Here is a 27,974-nt window from a genome sequence, read left to right as displayed (position 1 = left end):
ACAGATGTCTGCTGGAGATGTAATTCGGCGAAGGGTACTTATAACCACATCTGGTGGGATTGCGATGTGATTCGTCCATTTTGGGCGCAGATCTTTCAAATCCACACTGAAATATATGACAAACCGCTCACACCCTCCCCATCCATTGTCCTCCTTTCCATACACCCCGGCACAATAAAATCCCAAAAGACCAACCTCTTAAAAATTTTTCTCAGTGTGGGTCAGCAACCAATTCCCAGACACTGGAAAACCACCTCCCCCCCATCCGTCATAGGGTAGGTGAGATAAACGATATTATGCTTATGGAGGAGATAAAGCCAAAACCCTAGATAAATACGAGAAATTTTCCACATTCTGGAATATTTGGAGACATTACTCTGCATCCGAGAAACTGAAGCATAGACTCTCAGCGACGAGAACGTCATGAGAGACTAGACACAATATCACACCCTCACCCCCCAGACTAGCAACACCCCCCCCCCCCCCCCGAACGAGGCTCTCTGTCTAATAAATGTTTGCTTTTGGGTTTAATAATGCTTTAAATCCCCAATGTAAGACATTGTGAGTTGTGACAGAATTTGTAAGAAAATGAAGATAGGTGAATACTTTCTATACAACTCCAATATCATTAACATTGCTGTGTTTTTCATGACAAGCTCTTTGGCTGCTCTCAGCACATCTTACCGAAATGTACGGAACTTTCTCTTTTCTTTATCAGTGAGTCTGTGCCACTTACATGTTTAACAAGCTGCTAATTGTCCTTTTATACTTTGCAGGAAAGATCTCCACGGTCGCGCAGTCAGGTCCGTTCAATGGTGGAAGCTGTAATAGCTGACAAGATAAGCAGAGAAGGAATCAATGAAGGAGCCATTTTTGGCAGGATGCTGATGACCAAAGATCAGAGTCAGAGGAATCCAGAGTGTAAGAATTACCACCCAACACTCCTAAGTATTAGGGCAGGTAGTGTGGTACGGGTTGGATATCTTCACAACTTTTATTTGGTTGAAATAGCAGGGTATGCCTATCTGAAAATATGTATTCCTCATGGTTGTGTCCAGTGGCGGCTGGTGGTTTTTTGTTTGGGGGGGCGGCAAACAACCACCCTCACCCCCCTGCGGCACCTCAAACCCCCCCCCCCCCTGCTGTCTGCCAGTCTACCGGCACTTACCCCATCGGTGGCGGAGAAAGGCGGGCACATCGGGGGATCAGCGGGCACACAGCGGCGGGGATCAGTGGGCACATCGGGCAGGGGATCAGGCTTCGGCGGGCATCTGGCAGCGTCTTCTGTGTCCTCTTCTCTTCTGAGTTCACTGCGGTTTCCGCCGTGCGCCTCCTCCACTCCTCCTAGGTGTTCAATAGGATCGTCTGACCTTTCAGCCAATCGGGAAACGGGCATCAGACTGGCACTTCCCAATTGGTGGAGAGGCGATTCAGTGTTAGAAGAGCGAACATTCATTTGCTTTTCTAACACACATGGGTGGGCTCCGAGCGCAATTCTCTGTGCTCCGCGTCCACCCTATTTTGAAGCCTATTAGAGCCTATGGCTCTAATCAGGTGCTACAAAAAAAACACCCCCGCCGCTGTAATTTATGTGCCCAGCATCCTAAAAGAGGCCGGATGCATGAATAGGGTGTGGCCGCGGCAGCCATGGATAAATTCATGTTATGCATGAATCTATCCATTAACCATATAGGGGTGGCGTGGATAGATTGGACAACGCCCATGGGCCCTCAATGGATGGGCCGTCCTTGGTTGGGTCAAACTTTACATTGAAACATATGTCAAAGCAATATGGGTTCAATGTGCAAAAATGTGCTCACTGATAGTAATGCCACATCACCAGCTTCCAGAACTTGGAGAAGGTACAGGCAGGAATGACAACTGCCTTTGAGGAGACAATACATCCAGTCCTCTTGCTATGCTTCCCTCTACCCACTGGAGTTCCTCTGAAATTGTCCCATTGAAGAGCACAGTTTATACATGGTCCCATGTAAGAATTCAGTTCAAAAATAATTCTTGCTACGTTTTCTTCTGTGCTGACATGATAGCTTAGCAAAGCATAAAACATTCTGCCAGTATCTCCTGTGACTGGCTAGCTATGAGTAACCTTAGCCACACACTGAGATTACTAAGAATACTTTTTATGGGATATTAATTTTCTATAGCATAGGCAAAAAAACCATTTTCCAGACTATTTCACAATTATTTTTAAATGTGTTTTTATGCAGTGAAAGATTTGTGGCATTGTCCACTCACCATGGAAGATCTGATTTGCTACAGTTTCCAAGTGGCCCGTGGTATGGAATTCTTGTCATCCAGAAAGGTAATGGGACTGAAGTTTTTTCTTTACAAAAGGCTTTATTGTCTTTAGAACATACACAAGCCGATGGGATGACAATTACAAACCATCCAGTATCTATGCATACAGTATATGGGAGTTGCAAACATAACATTGCCATAGTTTTGTACAACAAAGAGAGTAAGTAAATCCAGAACTTCACAAAACGCAAATCTACACTCTGAGTGGAGTGTTGATGTTAAGGTTAGCTGAAATATCAGGCCAAAGAAGAAATGGCAATTCCACAGTAAGAACACAGAAAAAAATAAACAGAAAATAGCTGAAAACTCAGTAGCATCATGACTAGGCCAGGTACTAAGGGACTGAAATTTACATATATTGTATTGCAGCTTGTTAAAATGCAGATTCATATAAAGGCATTGAAAAGATGAGATGCCCAAGTGTAGGATTTTAATATAGGTTATGATTTTGCTAATCCATCCACAATATAGCGTGATAGTTCATTTTAAAAAAAAAATAAAATAAAATAACAACAAAGGAATGGGTCTAAGGCCATTTTAGGACACAACTAAATTAATGACATGTATTAATATGTGGAGGCATTCCTAACAGTCCCTCTGCATGTCCAAATATGGATGCTCTAATTGCCTTGATGTATTAACAATGCATTCCTGTGCTCTATGGAACTATACAATCTGCAAATATTACATAAATTAGTGAGGACCCCCGTCACATGTACTAGCTGCCACCTCCATGTGCACCCCAATAGCATTCTTACTACAGTAAATAAATCAAAAAAGATGTTACTATGTAAATTTAAAAAAAAGTTACATCAAAATTCATACAAACAACACATGAACGTGAGTTCATGTGATAATAAATGCCCCAAATATTGTGTCAAAATCAAATGTTCACAATTAATGTGAAGTGCTCTTTTTAATTTTTTCTTATCATCCAGCCAAAAGTGGTATCAATAATCAACCCCTCCGTGATATCACCTGTGGTACTGATAACAAGTGCTCACTCACCAGATGACCATGACCACTTATTGTAAGTAAGAAGGTCACTGTACACCTTCTATACCAGGAAAAAAACTCCTCTCCTCCTCAACCTCCTTCCGGATTATCAGGGATAATGCTATACTTCTCCTCACCACAACATCATAAAAACTACAGAGACCAGTGAAGAAAACCTCATTGTACAGTGTTTTATTAAATATATGAGTCACATCAATTCAAAATCATAAGGTAGCCTACTCACATTTATTTGTGGAAGAAACTGTGCCAAATATAACCAGCCGTGAGATATAAACAAAGGAAGAATACCAACCCTGACTTATATATTTAACAATATGTATATTTAATTTAGTGGAATGATAAGAAAAAAATGACAAGAGAACTTTAAATTTAGTGTGGACATTTGATTTTGGTACAATATTTGGGACATTTAATATCATGTGAACACGTGTTAATATGTTATTTGTATAAATTTTGATGTAACATTGTTTTTTTTTTTTTATATTCACAAAGGGCCACCTTTTTTTTTTATTTCTTTACTCTAATTTCCCTCCCAATATAACCCAACCCTTCTGCATCTACTGAAGACCACCTATATTTGATGCAAACTATATCTCACTCACTTAATAAAACCTATGGTATATTTTGCTTTATCATGTTTGTTTCCCCTCTTTGAGGTGCACATATTGGTGCTGCTGGGTCACTTGGTTTGTGTTTATATCCTAAAAATATTATTTTTCAAATGGATCTAATAGTACGCTCAGTTGCAGGTCTAAACTAATAGTAACTATTATAAATTCAGCCTTGGGTCACAAAGAACTAGTGAGTGAGTCTGCCAAATTCAGAGATAAAATTTGTAGTGCACAGGTGCCTTTATTAAATGCATCCTTCATTTTGGCAATTTAACAATTGTGAATTTATGGGAGCACGCAAATATCTGTTGTTTTTACAGAGTTAGAACAATTTCCTAAACTTTTTCCTTTTTCCCCAAGAAAATTAATATGTCTATATTTTGTTTCTTTGGCACCAATGTGAGATATCAGCCATGTATTCTATAGTCATTCCCCCCAGATAACCTCTGCAGGCTGTTTCCAAAGATGTTATTTTTTTTCTTTTGTGTTAAATAGTTGAAAGGGAAGTCCGTACAGATTATCAAATTAATATACTAATTTGACTGTCTAGGCAGATACAGCTTTTTTCTGTCCTCGGATGAACTCATTATGCATCTGGGAATTCAGGGAAAGGTTTGTCTAGAACTGTACATAACTTCTATTGAAGGTATCTGTAGAAATCTATCTTTCTAGAATTACATAACTGAAAGATAAAGATCTTGTTTTTCCTAAATTCTAATGTGATTTCAAACATATTCGTTCAGATAACATCCTTTTAAGATGCAACAGTGACATCTTGTGGACAAATTTTAGTACAACGTGTGGTCATATCCAAATTTGTTCTCAAAGCTTTCTTTGAATGTTTATAATATTATTATTATTAATATTATTATTCTACAGGATTCATATAGCGCCGACAGTTTGCGCAGGGCTTTACAACATTAGGGCAGGCAGTACAGTTACAAGACTATTCAATACAGGAGGAATCGGGGGGGCCTGCTCGTTAGTAGGCATTAGGAGCATTAGGAGCAATGGGCAGAAACCCAGCACCATCAATAAGATACTTTTCTAAATCAAAAGACTGAAAGAATAATTTAGGTTGGTTGCTATGGGTTACTGCATTTTGTTCTTTAACTCGCTGTGTAAGCTTGTAAATATTAACAATACAGCACATTTTGTTTGTTGTAGTGTATTATTATATTTCTCCAGGTACTTGGAAATAATTGTAGACATAAAACATTAAAACTGGTTGAACTAATACCCAAACAGCCCATTTAGTAATAAATAGTAATAAATAATAATGTCCAAATAAGGACTTACTATGGTCCAAATAAGGGCGATTGCATCATAACGCAGCACAGCCAATGCCATTCCATCACTTAATTTTAAGCAAACTCTTATTGCTGCACACTAGTCAGTGAGTGTAGGGGCCTGGGCTCCAAAATGGACTGCAATAATTAACTGACAAGGCTATTGAGAGACTTCTTTACCAGTTCACTTTAAGGCAAGCAGAACCTGAAATAATATTCTCTGAAAAACCGTTTTCAGAATTAGCATATCAGCTGTGAAGAAAATCTGAAAGCTTTGCAGTTAGTGAGGAAGATCTCTTTAAAATAGCACACTGGCTCCATGGTTAGAAATTTAGCCTTGCAGCACTGGAGTCCCAGGTTTGAATACCAGTTAGGACACTACCTGTGTGAAATTTGCATGTTCTTCATTTGTTTGTGCGGGTTTACATCTACTCCAATTTCTTCCCACATTTCAAAGATATTCTGGTTGGTAAACTGACCCTAGTATGTGTATGCATGTGAGATAGAAACCTTAGATTGTAAACTCCTCGAGGACTGATGCAAATGTAAACCACTGCATAAATTGCTGGTGCTATATAAATACCGGTAATAAGAATGAAGTAGATTGTTCTTGAGAACTGCTTGTATAGATTTTCAGGGGAGTCTGGTTGACTTCAGCAGAATCAGAAGATTCATACATTGGTCAAAAATGTATTTTACATTTGCATCTGTTTTAAAATACAAGGTAAGAATATGATGTATAGCCCATTTGTAAGCATTGTTATTTTTTCTTGCAGTGCATCCACAGAGATTTGGCTGCCAGAAACATACTCTTATCTGAGAATAATGTTGTAAAAATTTGTGACTTTGGTCTGGCCAGAGATATTTATAAAGATCCGGATTATGTCAGGAAAGGAAGTGTAAGTCTTACAAGTAAAAATTTGCTAAATACGTATAATACAAATGAGAAGGGTTGGTAACATGTTACTCAGACAAACAGAAATGTTTATTTGTGAAGTTAAAGGATAGGTATTGTAGCAGAAATAGGAGACTACACTTACTGATCAATCAGACAATTCTCCTAGCTTGCATGCACAACCCGTCTTTAACCTTTTTTGTGACACTTACCAGAAATGTAAATTAGGTATTTAAAGACTTTACTCAGATGTGACTTACTGCATGCTTATTGCAAGTCATTGAGTTAAAGCCTTGCTTAGGGAAACATGAAGCTGCCATTGCTTTTTATGGATATGTAGGTTTCCTGGCTGTAATGCCTACTTTCTTACATTTTTTTAATTAGATAATTTTTATTGAGGTTTTATAGATTTACAAAATGCAAACAAGCACATTTCCTCTCTCCCTCCACCTCCAAAAAAACATTTTACAGTACTGCAATTCATGATAACAACCAGCAACAGATATGATTACAGGAATTGCTATTGGCAACAATCCCATTGCAGACTCACATAAGGGTGCATAGAAGCAATCATATTTTTCATGTTGCGTTCAGTGGACTTTCTTACTTAAATACTCTGTCACTGTTATGGAACAAGTATGCAGCTAAAGACACCAAATTTATTTTGCCTTTCATGGATTACAAACTAGTTCCAGATCAGTGACCGAGAAAGAAGTGAGGTTAGAGAATAAATGTAATAGCAAGGCAACTAGCATCTTCAGAAGCAGCTCAGCAATGGCAGACACAGGTTTTTCTGAGGAAAGGCTCATTTGTAAACTCTCATAAACCTGGGTAGGTCCGAATGAGCACAGATGAAAAGATAGGCAACTGAAGTTATGTGTTTTTCCTATAAATAATACGCCTGGTTTGCTCCTAAATTTCATAAGACTTTGTGTTGGCAATTGAAACAACATAACTAGAGTGAGCAATAGGAGAGTTTTGGAACAAAGGCCAAGCTTACGTTTCACAGGACAAAATTGATTAACAAAGCTGCGGGTGCTGAAATCTCTGCATCTATTGATCATTTTGACAGGTAATTTTCACCTCTGCTTCTGCATATTTTCATGATTTGCTCAGTTGAAATTGTCTGAGTTTGTGACAGGTTTACTAAAAGGATTAAAACCATGTGATCAACCATATGAGACCTAGACAACTATCATTTAAAGAGGAACATTACCTTACATCATATTTTCTTCTAAATATACAAGTACCAAAGGGTCATTTCCATTATGTTATACACATGAACCTCAAAGGAGCCCAGGTCTGTTCACGTCCCTTCAGTGAAAAGCACTTACGTGGTTTCAGGGCTTCATTAGTGAGCGATAGTATGAAAATCTACATCCTGCTGTGAAAACTGCAACATTTTTTGCACAGGAACATTAATGCAGATTCTAGGCCAATGTTTATTTGTGTAATAAAATTCCAAATTTAATGTGGCAGATTTAGGGTGCAACATGAAGCATGGTCATAGTCTGCAGCCTCTCACCTCCCAACCACCACCACTTCTTACAGAAAGCTTCTCCTCACCAGTTCCTGTTAAATTAGAAATTCATTTGGCTGTGCATGACTTCACCTGTACAGCCTCCTCATTCATTTACAGGAATCTGTAAAGTGAAAATGAGTTGCAGATGCCATTGCGGCAGAGGAACATGTAGTTCTCAATGGAGTGGATGCAGTGGGTGACGCCACCAAACTTGTAGTCCCTTAACATTTCCTCCAGCCTTGTAGTTGAAGGTTCATACTTCGGTATAGACCAGCAACTGCAGAAAAAGTCTGCAGGAGCAGAGCATTGCATCTGCATATATATTGATCACAGTTGCAATTCTTTCCAGGCTCCTATACAAAAATGTAAATTTGTGTGGGTTCAACTAATATTTTTTTTAGAAAGTTGGACTTTCCCTTAAAGAACATGCACCAAGAAGATTAACCTTACAGTGCGTATTTGGTAAATGTCACATTCGCTGCTTTAGAAATATGCCCCTTAAAATTAATCTACAGCTGTTTTATTCAACTTCTGAATAGAATGGAAAGTGTACAAAGTTTCAGGTTTTTGTTGCTGTTTGTGACCCCACTGGGGAGGTTCACTCTTTGTGTCCTGGTGACCACTGTCTCTAGAACAGAAAGTGATGGGAAATCCAAATTTTACAGCTGGCGATGAAACAAGAGAAAAGGGGAAAAGAGGGGCTTTCTGGTCACTTCCTTTTCTTTGAAATACACAGTTTTTGTTTGCTTGTTGACAGTCTTGCTGGCATAGTTGCATAAAGAGTAATAGAAGGGCAGAATTACTTACATTTCCTGGGGAAAATGCTGCTCTAATCTCCCTGCAGTGTTGGCCACAGATCTGGAGGCCCTTGTTCATGGGATAGAGAAGGGAAGGATAAGCCATACCGGAATCTCATACTCTTCAGCAAAGGTTATATAGACATATATACATTGAAGAGTATTAAAGGGAGCCTGGAGCAACATTTTTTGGCAGGAGAAGACGTGGCAAGTGTTTCAGCCTAGGTAGACTATGTAGATCTGCTTTAAGAAATGTTACAGTATTTATGACCACCTCCAAACACTTATATGTACAGCCTCGGTCATTTCAGGCCTTAGTTGACTCTGTATAAGTTGGTGAAAGCTGCAGTAATAAATCTATTCCAAGATGAAAGAAGTCAGGTTCCCGATTACCTCTAATGACTTGATTGTAGAAAAAGATCAGTACTGGATGTCATAGTCGGCTCACAGATGTCCAATCTCAAAGTTCTTTATTGTGAACTTTAGCAAAGTTCCCAGGGCACAGAAGGAATATGTTACAGATGTATATGGTATGTGTTGTATTACAGGCCAAACACTGTTCTCAGCAAAAAGCTATCTATAAGGGTCATTAATCAAAATGCTATAATATATACAGGCAGTATTTTATCTAACTGGCATCACATCACAATTAGAGGTTATTAAGCATTTTTTTTAGTCATATTAACAATAACCTGGAACTGCTGTGAGGGTGAAGGATCCAAAAAGTACAGCAAATTATATATCAGGAACATCATGATTAATTCATTTTATATTTAATGACAAGGTTAGTTATACCCTTTAGAATTATCCCATTCACATTCAGTTTAATTGAATGGTGAAATAAACCATTTGTTCCTGATGCCTAGCAACATTTATATATGAAATTGATTTTAGTTAACATGCACTTTTTCTTCTTTAAGTTAATAATATCAACATTCCACTATCAAAAGGGTGCTACTATTTAGTAAACTAAATATATAAAATGTAATGTTTTTAAAGTATGCTTTACTAGGTGCAGGTCCATTTTAATAAATAACATCTCTGCATTCCAAGTGCATTTATTCTGTATAGCTTTGGCCACTCGGCACAGGACCAAAGAGCTAGTTAAGACCATTGTAGTAGCAATGTCTACTTCATTGATTCCCAGTATTCCACAGGGATCCCACAGGTATGGCCCCTACATACTTACATTGATCCAACCTGGACCAATGTAACTATGTAAAAAAATCGCCATTCCTAGACTTCAGCTGTAAAGTATAACTAGGGGCATATTTTGTTATAGTTTTGAACAGAGTGATGAGAACTTGTCAGGTTTTTATTGCTGTCTGTGCCCCCATTAGGCTGATTTCCCCACTCCATTTGTCCAGTTTACCATTATCAATGAAAGTGAAAGTTTTGGAAAGCCCAAAATTCTGGGTTGTCTCCAAGAACAGGAATAGAGAAGAAATCTTCCAATTGATGACAACTAGGGATTCCTGCACTTTGGAGGGGATTTCCTCCCACTTTCTGTTTTGGCTATAGGGCAAGAAGTAAAGGGAAATCTCCCCAATAGGACACCGATAGCAGGGGATATAACCCTCCCTTCTCTATCCAGAATAAAAAAAAGTTTTTCCTTTTAGTTCTACTTTAAGCATTACATCTAAGACCAATCTGCTGTTACATGATTTGATTGGATTAGATGCTGTTGGGCACAAAAGTAGATAGACAAAGAATTAACTAGCGAAGCAATGTACTGTATACAACATCTTATGCAGTCCACATAGAGCTAAAGTAACTATGACAGCTTATTAATATCTTTTGCAGAGGGAATGTCATTAAGTAAATAAATCTGCCTTGCTAATTTTTTTTACTTTTGAAATCAGTTTCAGACGTTAAAGAACCCTTGCTAAATCCTATCCATGGGGGGTCCGTGGAAAAAATACTCCCCCTTACAAGGGTGGTCAAAATGCCAATCTTACAGTCATCTAAAAATGATCATTGGTGTCTTGCAGCAAAGTGGTTTTGGCCCCCTGGACTATGCAGTTCACCATCAGATGGGAGGTCAGGCAGCCACAGCTCAAAGACCATATAGCATCTTCTGGAGGAACCCTGCTTGAGAATGGCTGCTCTAAATGAATAAAGATGATTCCCATTTTCTATTCCTGTTGCTTTCTCATCTACACATGCATAAAGGCTATAGTTAGGTCTTTATCTCTCCTTCTTTCATGCCACAGCTCTCTAGCAATGTATTGGTTGACCTTAGCAAATGGAGAAAATCTCAAGATGACCAGCACAGTGGCCAAGTGGTTAGCACTTTCACCTAGCAGCACTAGGGTTGCCACTTGGCATCCCAACCATCACACTACCTGCCTGGAGTTTGGATGTTCTCCCTGTGCCTGTGTGGGTTTCCTCCGGGCATTCCGGTTTTCTCCCACACTCCAAAGACATGCTTGTAGGTTAATTGGATCCTGTCTAAATTGTCCATAGTATGTGTGTGTATGTGAGTTAGGGACCTTAGATTGTAAGCTCCTTGAGGGTAGGGACTGAGGTAAATGTCCAATATATCTATATATAAAGTGCTGTGGAAATTGACAGTGCTATATAAGTACCTGTAATAAATAGGACAATCATTAGACAGCTGCTATATAGTATAGGGACTGCTAGAGACTGTGACATAACAGAGAGCAATAAAGAGCTTACAACAGTCTTTATGCATCCCCTGTTAAATTGTCACGCTTACTCCTAACGCAGGTGGTCAGACACTATAGCTAGCTTTTGTTTTCCTCACCTATAGTAGCCCCTTTTCCCATAAGGCAAGCAGGCCTACCGGTACTCGGTTTCCCCCAGAACTTATACACAATGCTATAGTGCCTGGCTACACGCCAGGGTATGTGCGAACTGAGCAAAGCAAACAGGTACTTGGGTTGGCAGACAGGCAGAGTGGTTCAGAGAATAGTCCATATGAGATCCGAGGTCATCAACGAGGGAATCCAATCTAGCCATGTAGGGCAGACCAACAGGCAGCTTGAAACACGTATAACAAACGCAATATCACAAGCACGAGACTGCAGGCTTGGCTGGCCTAAATCAGGTTTGGTCTCTACCCAGAGACTGACCACATCAATCACCTTGCAGGTGGGCAGGCAGAGAGAATGTATCACAACCAAAACCAGGATGCTGGAATGAGACCAGCAGCTGTGAAGGATTAGGAGCACTACATGCTCCTGACAGAAATACATTGCAATGTTTGAGAAGAAAAGACAACAATGGTTGCCTACATGTTTATGTCACTGCAAGTTTTTTTTAAAGCTGAACTCGAAACAGCTAAATAGATGGAATATTTATATGAGAGCTTTTTACCCGAATACATACAGTAAATGAGAGCTTTTTACCTGTCAAGGGATTTTTATTTTTTGTCCACCCAGTCCTGGGATTTAAACACTGTCACAAAGCACAGCACTGTCTAGCAGGGGAGTAGACCCAATCTTTCTCTGCAGAAGTTTCACTTTTATTTAAGGTCTCTTCCCGACCCCATCTCTGCTCTTTCCTCCTATCAGCACGCTCACTACACTGGAACACACCTGATTGACTCTTTGTTCTATTTCTCCAACCTTCCCCCTAATCTCTGCTAAAGGCTGATACAGGGTCACATTTAAGGCCTGTACACACGTGCCAAATATTGGCCGCTATCAGCTGCTCTAACAGAAACCGTCCGACATTCGACCCGTGTGTACACCAGCTTGTCCGACAGAAGGCTTCTGTGGAAGGGGCATGCTAGAAAAACAGAATCCACATTCGATCAGCGCTTGTAGCCAATTGCTGCAAGCGCCGATGGGTGTGTTCTGGTAGGGGGGAGGGATGGGGGGGCAGTACCCCTGTCAGAACATAATAGCTCAGCGGAGAGATCCATGTACTAACATCAGATAGTACAGCAAGCTTCTCAGTTTTTCTTTCGTACAGCTCGCTGGGTTGAACTAAAAAGAAAACTGATAGTGTATACGAGGCCCCAGGTACCTACATTGCTTACATTAAAAATGTATTAATATTTACAGAGCTGCATTCATTTGTATCTCCTGTACCTGCCTGGAGTCCAGTTTTAAGATTGTCATTCACTTTCTAATGCACTTTCAAAAGACTGTATATTACTTTTAAAAGAAAGACTGTAATTTAGAATGGTAATGACAGTATAAGGAGTTTATAATTATGTGTAAATTCATAAATGACAGCAAAAACCTTAAACTTAAATTTGATATTCCATAAGGCTGACTTTAATACATGCTAATTTATTACAATACCCCCCAGGCACGTTTACCTCTGAAGTGGATGGCGCCGGAAAGTATTTTTGATAAGGTTTACACAGCACAGAGTGACGTCTGGTCTTTTGGAGTGCTGCTCTGGGAAATATTCTCACTCGGTAAGCAAGCAATGAAAACTGTTTTATATCAAGTGTTGAATTTTCAAAAGCAACTGAAAGCTCAGATACCTAAACAGCGCACAGTACACAAAACGTTATTTTTTAATGATGTCCCCCCAGGTGCCTCCCCTTATCCTGGTGTACAAATCAACGAGGAGTTCTGCCAAAGACTGAAGGATGGAACTCGCATGCGGGCCCCAGAATATGCCACAACTGACATGTATGTCTTGATACTTAAAGTGATATTAAAGTCTTTTTTTTTAAAACAAACATGTTATATTTACCTGCTCTGTGTAATGACTTTGCACAGAGCAGCCTGGATCCTCCTCTTCTCGGGTCCGGCACTCCTGGCAAGTGCCCCCACAGCAAGCAGGCTTGCTCCTGAGCCGCAGATCTGCATTTCCATTCACATAAATAAACAAGTGCTGCGCTATGTAAACATAACAAGTGTAAACCTTGTAAATGCACACAGATCAATGTGAATATATATGAAAGAAGTCTGAATGAAAGGACACTAACAAATATCAAAGTGCAAAGTATGTATAAAGTGCAAAGTGCAAGAAATTGTATTAACTAATAAAGTTCAAATAAGTGTGAAAAGGAGTCCACTCTATAGATCCCAGTGGTGTTCATTCAGATCACTGTGGATAGCAGTCCAGAGTGTCCATATGTTCACATTCAGGGTGTGATTATCCACCACCAAAGGAGGGTAAACATTCAGTGTGTGATTATCCACCACCAAAGGAGCTGATATAATGTATATAACATACTGTATATCTCCAGAGAAATGAGCCACCTGTAGCACAACGTGGGACAGCTCCAAGATACTCACACCATATTGCTATGGAAGGGACACCACCCTCTTGGTTGCATCACGCGATCCATGAATCTATATAAAAATAAAGCATCTCCAGATAGCGTAAAACCTCAAACTACGAATTTTATTTAAAAAGTACAGAACACTTTCAACAGGTATGAAGTCACAGCACTTATCAACTTGTCCAGCATAAGTATAGTCACAGAAGACATATGGTACGCAATGGACTCGACCTGACGCACTTCGTCTACATCAGTGATTCTCACACTGTGTGCCGTGGCACACTAGTGTGCCGCATGAGATTTGCAGGTGTGCCGTGGGAGTTTTGAAAAATATTTAAAATTGCTAGCGTTTTGGAACCTTAAACATTGAAAAATTTAATGGTACAGTAAATCAATGTCGCAAAAGTTAAAAAAAAGTAACAAATGAAGCGCACTACCCCCGTAGGAGCTGCTGGGTAGTTTGTTCCTTTTCGCCAGTTGGTTCTATTACCCCCCACTTCCCTGCATTGATGACACCGCAAACAGTCTTGAACAAATAACATAAACTTTATTCTTCCCATTTGTATAAGGCAGAAAGAATGTGAACAAATCCTCCAGAAATATGAGCTGCTTTCTTAACTTGGTTCCTGTAATGGTCTGCAAATCTTCTCCCTCCTGTTTACCACTACTTCTCAACCGCACAGCATCTCCAATTTAAGTCCTAAGAACAATACTCTGAATAGAGTTCTTAGACAGACTGTTAGGATTTCTCCCAGGTGATCCTCAGCACCCTCAGTCTTTGGAAATACTGTTCCCCTGGGTTTGCACTCATGTGTACATTTGAGCAACCATCCATGTTTGCCATAAGAGGGTCCTCTCCCAGTTCTTCTTCTGTTGGTAGTAACAGCCTCTCCTTTTTAGATGTTGCAGATTCTTACTGTTATCTCCTCCATCTCTCCTCCTGTGAAGGCATGTTCCCCTCCCCGGAGGGGAGAGTTCTTAAGCTGCACCAGCTTCTACATACTGTCTTCCTCTGCTGTTATCTTCCCATCAGCAAGCCCCCTTGGAGCATGTGACCCACAGTTTATATAGGCCTGTAAACCCCTGCCCATACAAATTAATGATAGGCTCAGGGTGACCCATACAACTAACTACATCCTGTACAAATCAACCTGTCCTCCAGCACCTCTCACTGGTCAAACAAGGCGTCCCTTTTGACAGAATGCAGGTGGTCACACACCCAATGCTATTCCGTCATTCCTTCCCACCAAATTAAACCCAGCCAGACTTAAACCAAACAGGGTAATGCCTGGAATTTTCACTAACTCTACCCTCTCTAACTATTTAGCACACACCTAAGTAGGTGGGCGCTACACATATATATAAAAACGCAATCTCTGTCGGTGTCATTCATTGTTGTCTTTCCGTAACGCGAGACTTGTGCGAGATCTCGGGAGAACTTGATCGCTCAAATTATATTATAATAATATAGACTGCTCCATTCAAACTTTGATTTCCTATAAATAAAGTTTGTTCATTGTTTAGTGATGGAGAAATACTTAATCAAGTATGGAACTCTGAAAGAGAAACTGTTAAATTAAAAGCAAGGAAGCAAGCGAAAGTACAAAGAAGATTACAATCGCTTCAATCTGATTTTCTCTAGAAAGCAGACACAACCTTCACATTAAATTTAAAATTAAATGTATATGTAAAAATAAATAAGTTCTTCATCACAAAAATTGATACATTTTTTCAGGTGTGACGTGAAAATTTTTAGATAATTTTGGTGCGCCGCAAGACAAAAAAGTTTGAGAAACACTGGTCTACATAGACATCATCTGTCCATTCACACACGGAGCCGCAGCTCAGCCCTGCCCTTCCCTCTTCTGATTGGCTCACTGGCTCCCGCTGCTGCCTCAGCCAATGAGCTGCCTCAATCTTGTGCACATCGCTGGATTGAGAGGGGGCTGCGGGAAGTGCTGCACACTCTTTTTACCTTCATGCATTGAATGTATGAAGGTACAAAAACTTGAGCCTTTAGAAACACTTTGAAATGAAATATGCTACACATACTCCTGAAAGTTAAAGGTATTGGGATGTCATAAAGCTCACAATGGTGTTGATATTTATGGGCCCCTTGCACATGAGTATCATAATTTACTGTTGTTTTTACTCAGGAACTTGTGAGGCCCATGTTATGTTGAGTATAGGCGATTAAAGGTGTGCAAGCGTATAGACGAGTATAAACAAGTAAAAACAAGTAAAATTCTTCTCCATTGCCAGTATCGTAATATGCATACTTATACTCACACAAACATTAATGAGTAAACACGTAAGTAAATTACTGCACTCAAATCATTTTTTTTTCTATTTTTGTTTTACTGTTTTGTACTCAATTCTGTATTACTGATCTTTACCCAGCTGTGTGCAATGCCCCACAGACAACAATTCATTTCATTTCAAATCAGTAAAAAACTCAGCATTTTTTACTCCTGCGTGCAAGAGGCCTTGTTGTAGGAACCTCAGTGATTCACCCTACTGGGATCTACACAATGCTGAAATACCAGACCTTTCAATTTATACATACAGTTAATGAAATGTAACAAGCAAGTATGAAACTTTCTGGTAATATCAGGCACTGGTATGCCCCTTCTGTCACTTACGTGTTTCTACTGACCAGTGTGGTGAAAGTTCAATAGGAATGTACAGGAGGTGGAAGGGCCAAGTGCTACTGGAAACTGTTGAACTTGTTCATTATAGCACCCTGAGATTTGGGGCAACCAAGTGCACCCAAGTGTAGGTGGTGCTCTATGCCTTCGTTACAATATGGTATCCTGTACCAGGCAGGTGCTCAAAGGTTTACACCAAAGCAGGGGTATTAAATTCAAATTCATGGAAGTCCGATTAGTACATTTTTCTTCCAGCAGGGGTCCGAATCACATTTCTATCCATTGACTCAGGTCCTTCACATCACAGCCCCCTCTCCTCTTATGTTATAATCCTGTTCTTACATCAGCGTCCTCTAAAGTGTTCTGTACCCCCTTCACATCACCCCCCCACAGCAGTGTACTCTGCCCCTCTCACATCATTACCATAGTAGTTTACTCTGTCCCTCTCACATCATTACCATAGTAGTTTCCTCTGCCCCTCTCACATCATTACCATAGTAGTTTCCTCTGCCCCTCTCACATCATTACCATAGTAGTTTCCTCTGCCCCTCTCACATCACCTCCCACAGTAGTGTCCTCTTCCCTCGCCGGTAGTGTCCTCTGCCCCCTTCACATCACTCACCCCTTTACATTACCCCCTCAAGTGCACTGCCCCCCTACAGTGCTCTCTGCCCCTTTACATCACCCCCCTCTCCCATAGTAGAAATCTCTGCCCCTTTACTTCACCCCCACCCCCCAGTAGTCCTTTCTGCCCCCCTCTCCCCCCCCCCACCACCACTACACACAGTATCGTGCTATGCCCTTTTACATCACACCTCCCCCCCAGTAGTCCTTTATGCCCCCTGGGTCCTGATGGGACAGTGACTTGGTCCGGATCCGGACCCAGGCCGCGGCCCGCCATTTTAGTGATGCCTGCTTTAAGGGTCCTTTCACACTGGGGCGGTTTGCAGGCGCTATTGCGCTAATAATAGCGCCTGCAAACCGAAACAGCCGCTGCTTTAATTCCAGTGTGAAAGCCCCAAGAGCTTTCACACTGGAGCGATGCGCTGGCAGGACGGTAAAAAAAGTCCTGCCAGCAGCATCTTCGGAGCGGTGAAGGAGCGGAGTGTATACCGCTCCTGCCCATTGAAATCAATGGGATAGCGCGGCTATACCGCCGGCAAATTGCCTCTGCAGAGGCGCTTTGCGGTGGTTTTAACTCTTTCTCGACCGCTAGCAGGGGAGTAAAACCGCCCCGCTTGCGGCCGCATACCGTCGGTAAAGCGCCGCTTACAATAGCGGCGCTTTACCGCCGACAACGCCCCCGCCCCAGTGTGAAAGGGCTCTAAAGCATAACTAAACCCAAGAACAAAAATGTATATGCAATATACTTGTATTGCGACTTACCATTCTAGATGTGGTGGCTCCATTTCATTTTTTTATTTTCAGTACATCAATTACAAAAAATGCCTCTTGATCTTGACAGAAATGCAGGGTACTTGTTACTTCCTTTGAGCTGAACAGAAAATAAAAAGAATCTTTATTTTGTAAATCAATAAACTCACCCTCATCACCCATGTAATGATAAAAAGATAAAAAGAGGAAGACAGGTTTATAGTCCAGCCTAGGAGACAACCAAAGCTTCCTCCAGAGATACAGTGGGGGGAGTGAGAATATTACTAGCAGGATCTCCAGGAAAAAAAAAAACAAGGGGACAAAAGCCTAAAAAAATAAAACTAATGCAGCCACCACTACATCTGGTAAGTTGCAATGCAAGTTTGGTAAAAGATGAAGTTGCATCAATTATATAGATTCCAAGCATTTCAAGTCAAAAAATTGCGAGCGCCTGTGAAGCGGTGCCAAACTAGTGACTTTGCTGTAGGCAAACAAAACTTTCAAAACTCTTATGCCCTGTACACACGGTCGGACATTGATCGGACATTCCGACAACAAAATCCATGGATTTTTTCCGACGGATGTTGGCTCAAACTTGTCTTGCATACACATGGTCACACAAAGTTGTCGGAAAATCCGATCGTCCTGAACGTGGTGACGTAAAACACCTACGACGGGACTATAAACAGGGCAGTAGCCAATAGCTTTCATCTCTTAATTTATTCTGAGCATGCGTGGTACTTTGTGTGTCGGATTTGTGTACACACGATCGGAATTTCCGACAACTGATTTTGTTGTTTTGTTGATTTTGTTGTCGGAAAATTTTATAGCAAGCTCTCAAACTTTGTGTGTCGGAAATTCCTATGGAAAATGTGTGATGGAGCCTACACACGGTCGGAATTTCCGACAACAAGGTCCTATCACACATTTTCCATCAGAAAATCCTATCGTGTGTACAGGGCATTAGAGGTCATCAACTTAGAGTTAGCTGTGAATAATGGTCTTAGAATTATTGCTCTCACTCCGGCGTGCGTGGCGATATGTAACATGCATAGCGCAATCAAAGTTTACATACATAGGCATCTTCGATGTATGCATTTATGTTCCGTTATGTATGGGAAAGAGAGCTTCCATTTTCGTGTGAATGGACCCCTAAAATTGTATCTATAATAACTGGGTGACACTGTTTCCAGTAAAACAAAAATGTATTTAAAAAGGCAGTTTCTACTTTCACATCTTTTTTGCCGCTGGTCAGAAATATTTTCCTTTTGATAACAATCAAATTTGTTTTCAGTTGGCAACGTTTGAGACAATTGACAGCTACAAAACATGCCACAGAAGTATTTGTAGTGTTCCTGGCCAGCATTCAAAGAACCCCCTTGGTGACCAGGAATCGGGTTCATATAAGCTGTTGTAATGCCAATCCTGCTGCTTTAGAATTCTCTGTGCTGGGAGGTTCCTTATCACACGGGACACTTTTGAGATAGACATCCCCGGCAGACACTTTTCATAGTGCTAGCCAGCAATCATTTCCTGGGAAAAATCTACATCTGGAAAAAGAAATAAATTCTGTTTTTTCTTTTGACAATAAAGAGGCCCTGATGTTTGATATTAGTCTGAGCAATGAAGACAGGAACTTTATTAAAAAAAAGCCAATCCTTGGGTACTTTTCTATTGCAGGCATTGAACTAAAAATCTCAGCATGCAGTCTAAAATATTGCTAATGGAAGGTTAAAGGCCTCTCTAAACCAATTTTGCACAGAGATAGGCTTTAAGTGACCTATTGCAACTATAGGACTTGATCTCAAACTGGTCTGTCTTAAAGTGATTGTAAACGATCACCTTGTAAAACAACCCATTCCGTTTAAATTGAAATTAAAGGCAAAACATTTTTGTATAGATATAAAAAATTCATTATAAATACCTTTTTTCCCTTTTTTAACCCCTTCCCGCTGACCGTACGCAGATGTGCGTACCTTTGGCTTTCCGGGGTTATATAAAACGCATATGGAAGTCGCGCCCACATATGTAAACGGTGTTCAAATCACACATGTGAGATATCACCGCGATCGTGAGCGAGCGAGTGAGAGCAATAATTCTAGCCCTAGACCTCCTCTGTAACTCAAACCTGGTAACCATAAAAAAAATTTAAAGCGTCGCCTATGGAAATTCATAGGTACCATAGTTTGTCGCCATTCCACGAGTGCGTGCAATTATAAAGGGTGACATGTTTGGTATCTATTTACTCGGCGTAACATCATCTTTCACATAATACAAAAAAATTGGGATAACTTTACTGTTTGGATTTTTTAAAATTCATGAAAGTGTCCCTTTTCCAAAAATTTGCGTTTAAAACACTGCTGCACAAATACCGTGTGATATAAAATATTGCAACAATCTCCATTTTATTCTCTAGATTCTCTGCTAAAAAAATATATATAATGTTTGGGAACTCTTAAGTAATTTTCTTGCAAAAAATATGGATTTTAACTTGTAAACACCAAATTTCAAAAATAGGCTTAGTCATGAAAGGGTTATAAGTGATCACATTCCCTCTGTTCCTTCTGTTCTCAGCTGCATAAGATCTAGGGGAGGAGAAGTAACAGCACACTGAGCTTTCTAGTAAATTGTTATGCAGCAGGGGCATGTCAGGACAACTCTGATCATTTGGAGGAGAGCACACAGAGTTCTCAGCATAGCGAGAGCACGGTCTGGTCTTCTGCTTAGTGTGGTCAGTTTTTAATAGGAAAGCAGAGAGACTGGCAGGAACACCAGGGATTTCACACAAAGAAAGCAATACAAAGACAACAGGATACTTTCTCATACAAGTACATGGTACAGCAGGCACATATAAGGAATATGACATTTTGGGGTAACAAAAACTTTAAGCATAGTGAATTCTAATTGATCCCATGTTCCCCCATGTATGGACATTAGACATCCGAAGCACGCCCAAAAAAAGTAATCGAATTCCAATGAACGTGCTTTAGTGCACCCAATCCCTCTTCCTCTGCCTACAGTAATTAATGCCTTCCTCCCCTTCTCTCCTTAACTATAACTTTTTATCTGTCAAATTTTTTTTTATTACATTTTTTTACCACTACTCATTTTTTTTTAATTCATTTGTTCTCCAATTTTATTTTGTGACATGTTTCAAAAAAAGCTCAATTAAAAAAACTAGGGCTGCACCGATACCGGTATCGGTGCCGATACTGGACATTTGCACGAGTACTCGTACTCGTGCAAATGCTCCGATACCAAGAACCAATACCTTTGCGGTGCGATTTGAACCCATACAAAATGAATGGGCTCAAATCACACTACAAAAAATCTCATGCATTCAGAAATGTGATGTGATTCCTGTCCGAATCGCATGCAGTTTCCCCCCACCGCTCCTGTGTGCACCCAGGTTTGTCATAGTAACTTCAGCCAGGGTTCACACCGGAGCGGTGGGGGAAACCGAATGCAATTCGGACAGGAATCGCACCATATTCCTGTTCAAATTGCATGCAATTCTTGTCAGTGCGATTTGAGCCCATACATTTTGTATGGGTTCAAATTGCACCGCAATGGTATCGGTACTCGAGTACGAGTACTTGACTGACAGTATCGGTACTAGTACTCGCCAGTAAAAAAACGTATCGGTGCAACCTAAAAAAAAAGTTAATACATTTTTATGTAGTTTCGCTATGCTATGTAAAATAGAAACACATTGTTTATGTCTTTATATACTGTACATGAAATAAATATAGAACACAGGGTATACTTTTTATTGGTAGGAACATTTTTTTTTTTATCTTGTTGCATACTATGTAAAAAAGTTACTGTTAGATCAGGGGTGTTGCTAGGACTGATTAATTCAAGATTAATAATGCGGTACATCTAGTGTGCCACTGTGAACCCTGGGTGTTTCCAAATTGCATTAACAGTGGGAGGAGCTTAACCATCTCAGCCCCAGAAGATTTGGCTGCTCAAAGACCAGGCCATTTTTTGTGATACGGCACTGCGTCGCTTTAACTGACAATTGCACAGTCGTGCGACGCTGTACCCAAACAAAATTGACGTCCTTTTTTTCCCACTAATAGAGCTTTCTTTTGGTGGTATTTGATCAATTATTTTTTGTGCTATAAACAAAAAAAGCTTGACAATTTTGAAAAAAACACAATATTTTGTACTTTTTGCTTTAATAAATATACCCATTTTTTTTTATAAAAAAAGCTATTTTTTTTCTCAGTTTAGGCCAATATGTATTCTTCTACATATTTTTGGTAAAAATAAAATCACAATAAGCGTATATTGATTGGTTTGCACAAAAGTTATAGCGTCTACAAAATAGGGGATAGATTTATGGCATTTTTATTATTATTTTTTTTTTTTACTAGTAATGGCGGTGATCTGCGATTTTTATCATGACTGTGACATTATGGTGGACACCTATGACACATTTTTGGGACGATTGACAATTATACAGCGATTAGTGCTATAAAAATGCACTAATTACTGTATAAATGTCACTGGCAGGGAAGGGGTTAACACTAGGGGACGATCAAGGGGTTTACTGTGTTCCCTGACAGTGTGTTCTAAATGTAGGGGGAGGGGACTGACTAGAGGGGATGCCAGATCATGGTTCCTAGCTATTAGGAACTCACGATCTGTCTCTCTTCACAGAACAGGGATTTGTGTGTTTATAACACACACATCCTTGTTCTGCCTCTCGTGCCCGTGATCGCTCGTGGCCATCAGTCATCGCGACCGTCGGCCACAAGCATCGGCACCCCCGCAGTGCAGCGGGCGCATGCGTGCGCCTGCAATCCTGCTTAAAGGAGCCAACGTATAGCTACAACGGCACGCAGGATCGTGCCGACCTGCCGCAGTATAATGATGGTGGCTGGTCGGCAAGTGGTTAAAAGCACAAGGTTAAAAAAACTGAAGCCTACTTGTACCCATAAAGTGAGTTTTGATTGTCACAAGCAAAGTCTCACAAACATGTATAAACCTCAGCGTAATCCTTTTCAAAAATAGAAACTCTTCCATTACAGATGCTTTTCTGCACACTAAAAAAACAGAGCTAACACTTCACCTAAGCCTATCTTAAAAAAAATAATGTAATTAAATTAGTCTGAGATTGCTCAGCAACTATCAACTTTTGAGAAAATTAACACTTTGATCAGAGGTATTTAATGTATAACAGAGTGCAGAGGTCAGGAGTATAAAATGCACAGGATGCAGGAGGCGGGAGTACAAAACAAGGAGTCAGGGTTGTGTAACACACAGATTATAGGAGTCAGAAGAGTGCAAATTTCACCCTGCAAGCATTATCCTCGCCCACTTTAGCCTTTCAGCAAAAATCACCCCTCCCTCCATCCCTAAAAATTCATAATGTGCACTTTCTCCTCCTAAGCATAAATTTCTTCTGAAAATCAGAATTTTCTCTAAACAGAAATGCAAAATTGCCCTCCTCTGCTAAATACCCCCTACCAGCACAAATCATCTTCCTCCCCCCAAATCCCACCTCCCAGCACAGATCCTCTCTCCCCCAAAAAAAGACCCTCCCAGCACAAATCATTTCCTATCAAATCCCCCGCCTAGCATCTCCCACCCCCCCAAAAAATACCCCCTCCAAGTACACATCTGCTTTCCCCCCAAAAAAATTACCCCAGCTCAAACCTTCCGCCTCTCCCACCAAATCACTCCTTCCAATACAGATACATCCATTGGCACATGTTTTAAATTGGATCCCCTCTTTACAGATTATTGGTAACCCAAGATTCATCCTAGGCTTACTTTCTGGTCCTCTATTTTTCTAAAAAGAAAGTCACACTTTATGGCCTTTGGTCTACTATAGAAGATCTCATGAACATTTATGACTACTATGGCCTAGACCTTTGGATGATGCTCCAACTTAATTCCTTTCCACTCTACCCCCCTGACAGACCAGTGAGCCCTTTTGAACAGCTTTGCATCGGTACATTCTTTTGCCATACTCTACCCCCAACTTGTGGTACCTGTGGGTTTTTCTTTGTATCCTGAGCAATTCTTCTGCCAGTTGTGGTTGAAATCTTTCTTGGTCTACTTGACCTTGGCTTGGTATCAAGAGATCCCCAAATTTTCCACTTCTTAATAAATGATGGAACAGTACTGACTGGCATATTCAAGGCTTTGGATATCTTTTTATATCTTTTTCCATCTTTGTAACAATGTGATAATAAATGGCTTCATGTGATTGCTATCCTTAAATAAAACATTTTTTTGGCATGATCACTCATATTTTCAATATTAATGCCAACATTTCACAATTTCTGCCAGGGTATGCAAACTTTTGAGCACAACTGTATGTGTCTGAAATAAATGTTCTTTATTTATATTTCTACTAGTTTTCTTGGTGAATAGCACTGTGCATATGCTGATGTTGACTATTACATAAATATTGCCATCCAGAGTATTTCATTTGTTCAATCAGGAGCCTTTCCAAGATGTTCTGTAAATATCTGCATTTGTGTTTCATACAGTTATCGTATCATGTTGAGTTGCTGGTATGGGGATCCTAAGGAAAGGCCAATATTTACCGACTTAGTGGAAATCCTGGGTGACCTGCTGCAAGAGAATGTCCAGCAGGTATGTTTAAACTGAGTGTATGCTTGTCTGTCTCCCAACATTCCAGTTTAAGGTTTAATTTAGGGGCATTACAACAAATCACATGACCCCATAATAAAATTTTGGTGAGGCCCCCATCTTGTTTTCCCCTTTTTTTTCTGTGGTATTCATCATATTACATTGGTAGCCAGTGGCCTATACTGCACACCCTTTAATAGTCACCCTGCCATATCAATGGGCTTCCCCTTTTGTCTGTGGCAATTCTATCATAGCTGATCCTCTGGCTGGTGAGTTGAAACTCTTATTGCACATGTTCCCCCAGCACCCTGAGTGGTCCTCCTATCCCCTCTGGAAGCCACCCAAGGTGACTATTTGTGTCAGGTTGTGGGGAGGCTCCAGCATGTGGAATGGCAGCTCCTCCCTCCCCCTGTGCTGAAGAATGTTACAGGAGCTGTCCATCGATGCAATCTCTGCCTCCACCATTGAAAAAACTATTGTTTATTCATGAATAATATTAGGTATTAGTAAAGTGATAGAAAGGTATATTATATTTACTTGTTTAAAACTTTTTTATACTTCTTTGGTTGCTTTCTGGTTTCTGGCCTAAAGCCAAAATGATGTCATACATGCCAGAAGTCTTCACTGGCATTTTGTTTTCACCTGGAAGAGGGGCTTTCTCGGCTAAGCACACATCACTGCTTGCCTGAGCTGAGGGCATATAGATTCCAAGAAGTACTGTAAATGCTACATGAATCATCTGCCCTTACTCAACATGGCCACAGCTAAAAATTGTGTTTTTTAAAGTAATTTCTCAACAAAATAGTGTTTTCAGTTTGTGGTACTCAGACACAGTTTAGTTCTGGTTTACTGCAGCAGAGAAACGTCAAGTCAGCAGTCTGGCTGTGTAAATCTCAGGAATGGATGGACAGAAACACAAATCCTCCTGCAGTTGAGATAGCTACAGTATATGTATTTCAGTTGTGTATTTAGCTATTTGCCTGGAGTTCAGTTTTAACCATATTTGTAAACCAATAAAGGTATAGTCAAAAAAGAGTGACTATTGTATAGGAGGCATATTAATGGTTCCTAACTGCCTCCCAAAGGAAGGAAAGGACTACATCCCTCTCAACGACTCACAGAGTTTAGAAGAGATGGACTCATCGCAAGCTCCTATCTGTCCACAACACAATTCTGATGAGGAAGAGTGTGACATGAGACTGCACTGCCATAACCTGGCTGTAAGGTGAGCCTGTTATAGCAAAAAAATGGTCTTTCATTAACAATGTGTTTTGAAGAAAGATTTCCCGCTATATAGCATCCAGTAATATCCTAGCTTTAAATTCTCCAAAAATGTAACGATAAGAGCAGTGGTGTATTTAGGTTTTGTGCTGCCCTAGGCCTGACTAAATGCATGCACCCCCCTAATTTAAATACGACCCACCCCATCCTGCTGAGGCCACACCCCTTCCTGTTTAAGACCCACCCTATCATCTGTAAACAACACCCCTTCCTCTTTAGGCTCATTTGGCACCTTTCAGGGGGGAACGGGTACCTGTTTCTGACAGGTACCCTTCCCCACTTCTGGGAGACTGCGCTGTCCCCTCTGAAGTTTGCCCCCCCTCCTCCTTCCTCCACTGGGCCATTCAGAAAGTGCAACGCGCTTCGCACATGTGCAGTAGGGAACCGGTCGGTTTCCCTTACCATGAATGATAGTGGCAAAACCCAAAAGCCAATCCGAAAATCGGCTGAGGTGTCGACATCACTGGATCCCTGGACAGGTAAGTGTCCTAATATTAAAAGTCAGCAGCTACAGTATTTTTAGCTGCTGAGTTTTAATGCTATCATGGGGGGTCTCACTGTGCCCATCAATTGCAGCCTCACTGTGCCCATCAAATGCAGCCACTGTGCCCATCAAATGCAGCCACTGTGCCCATCAAATGCAGCCACTGTGCCCTCAAACGCAGCCACTGTACCCATCAAATGCTGCCACTGTGCTATCAAATGCAGCCACTGTGCCCATCAAATGCTGCCACTGTGCTATCAAATGCAGTCACTGTGCCTATCAAATGCAGCCACTGTGCCTATCAAACGCAGCCACTGTGCCCATCAAACGCAGCCACTGTGCCCATCAAACGCAGCCATTGTGCCCAAACGCAGCCACTGTGCCCATCAAACGCAGCCACTGTGCCCATCAAACGCAGCCACTGTGCCCATCAAACGCTGCCACTGTGCCCATCAAACGCAGCCACTGTGCCCATCAAACGCAGCCACTGTGCCCCATCAAACGCAGCCACTGTGCCCCATCAAACGCAGCCACTGTGCCCATCAAACGCAGCCACTGTGCCCATCAATTGCAGCCACTGTGCCCATCAAACGCAGCCACTGTGCCCCATCAAACGCAGCCACTGTGCCCCATCAAACGCAGCCACTGTGCCCCATCAAACGCAGCCACTGTGCCCCATCAAATGCAGCCACTGTGCCCCATCAAATGCAGCCACTGTGCCCCATCAAACGTAGCCACTGTGCCATCAAACGTAGCCACTGTGCCCTCAAACGCAGCCATTGTGCCCTCAAACGCAGCCACTGTGGCATTAAACGCAGCCACTGTGCCATCAAACGCAGCCACTGTGCCTTCAAACGCAGCCACTGTGCCCTCAAACGCAGCCACTGTGCCCATCAAACGCAGCCACTGTGCCCATCAAATGCAGGTACCGTGCCCATCAAATGCAGCCACCGTGCCCATCAAATGCAGCCACCGTGCCCATCAAATGCAGCCACCGTGCCCATCAAATGCAGCCACTGTGCCATCAAATGCAGCCACTGTGCCATCAAACGCAGCCACTGTGCCATCAAACGCAGCCACTGTGCCATCAAACGTAGCCACTGTGCCCTCAAACGTAGCCATTGCGCCCTCAAACGCAGCCACTGTGCCCTCAAACGCAGCCACTGTGCCCATCAAATTCTGCCAGTGCCCATCAAATGCTGCCAGTGCCCATAACACTGATATACTTTATTAAATCACTGTACCTGCTGTCCTGGGGGTTTCCCTCGTGCTCCTCTCTCTCCTCCTGACGTCACAGCCCCAGGGCCGAGGAGAAGATTCACTGCAGGAAAGCAGTGCAGGGGAGGGTAGGCAGAGCTTAAGTCTCCACCTGTCACCTGTTGCTCGTGGGGGCACGAGTGATACACGCCGTCCCCCCGCATGAGAGAAATCCCCCCCACCCGTCTTGCTGATTCCCGGCTGCCGCCTCCCGCACACATGCAGCCCACGGCGGCGGCTTTCTGTAGCGGCGCCGTGGTGTATGGGCGTGCTTGTCAGAGAGTAGGGGGGCGTGAGATACACGCCCCCATCCTCTGCCAAGCACGCCCATACACAGTGGCGCCGCTACAGAAAGCCGGCCGCCGTGGGCTGCATGTGTGCGGGAGGCGGCAGCGGGAGCCGGGAATCAGCAAGACGGGTGGGGGGGCTTTCTCTAATGCGGGGGGTGGCCCTTTTTGCCGCCCCCCGCAAAGTGCCGCCCTAGGCCTAGGCCTTGTCGGCCTAGGCCAAAACACAGCCCTGGATAAGAGGACAGTTGATAGATGCGGGGTAACCAGAACATCTGAAACAACTTTCTCTTTAAGGCACAATTTTCACTTTAAGGCACAGCTGCAGATTGTGCATGGGATGTCTAGTGTGCCTAATGCCGGCCATAC

At 41.6% G+C, this 27,974-nt stretch overlaps 1 protein-coding gene across 1 annotated transcript in view; it reads left to right on the top strand.

Moving 5' to 3' along the window:
- FLT4 (fms related receptor tyrosine kinase 4) overlaps window positions 1-27,974 on the top strand; it is a 380,521-nt gene that overhangs the window by 327,923 nt on the left and 24,624 nt on the right. Inside the window, exons 21-27 of the mRNA XM_073621068.1 lie at window positions 777-921; window positions 2,229-2,323; window positions 6,013-6,135; window positions 12,732-12,843; window positions 12,964-13,063; window positions 24,194-24,299; window positions 25,382-25,521. Coding sequence (XP_073477169.1) covers window positions 777-921; window positions 2,229-2,323; window positions 6,013-6,135; window positions 12,732-12,843; window positions 12,964-13,063; window positions 24,194-24,299; window positions 25,382-25,521 — 821 coding nt within the window. The remainder of the gene's footprint in view (window positions 1-776; window positions 922-2,228; window positions 2,324-6,012; window positions 6,136-12,731; window positions 12,844-12,963; window positions 13,064-24,193; window positions 24,300-25,381; window positions 25,522-27,974) is intronic.

Source organism: Aquarana catesbeiana, linkage group LG03, assembly GCF_042186555.1.
Source record: "Aquarana catesbeiana isolate 2022-GZ linkage group LG03, ASM4218655v1, whole genome shotgun sequence".
In the NCBI taxonomy this organism is placed as follows: Eukaryota; Metazoa; Chordata; class Amphibia; order Anura; family Ranidae; genus Aquarana; species Aquarana catesbeiana.
The sequence above is the reverse complement of the archived record's forward strand: the minus strand, read 5'-3'. Positions and strand labels throughout refer to the sequence as shown.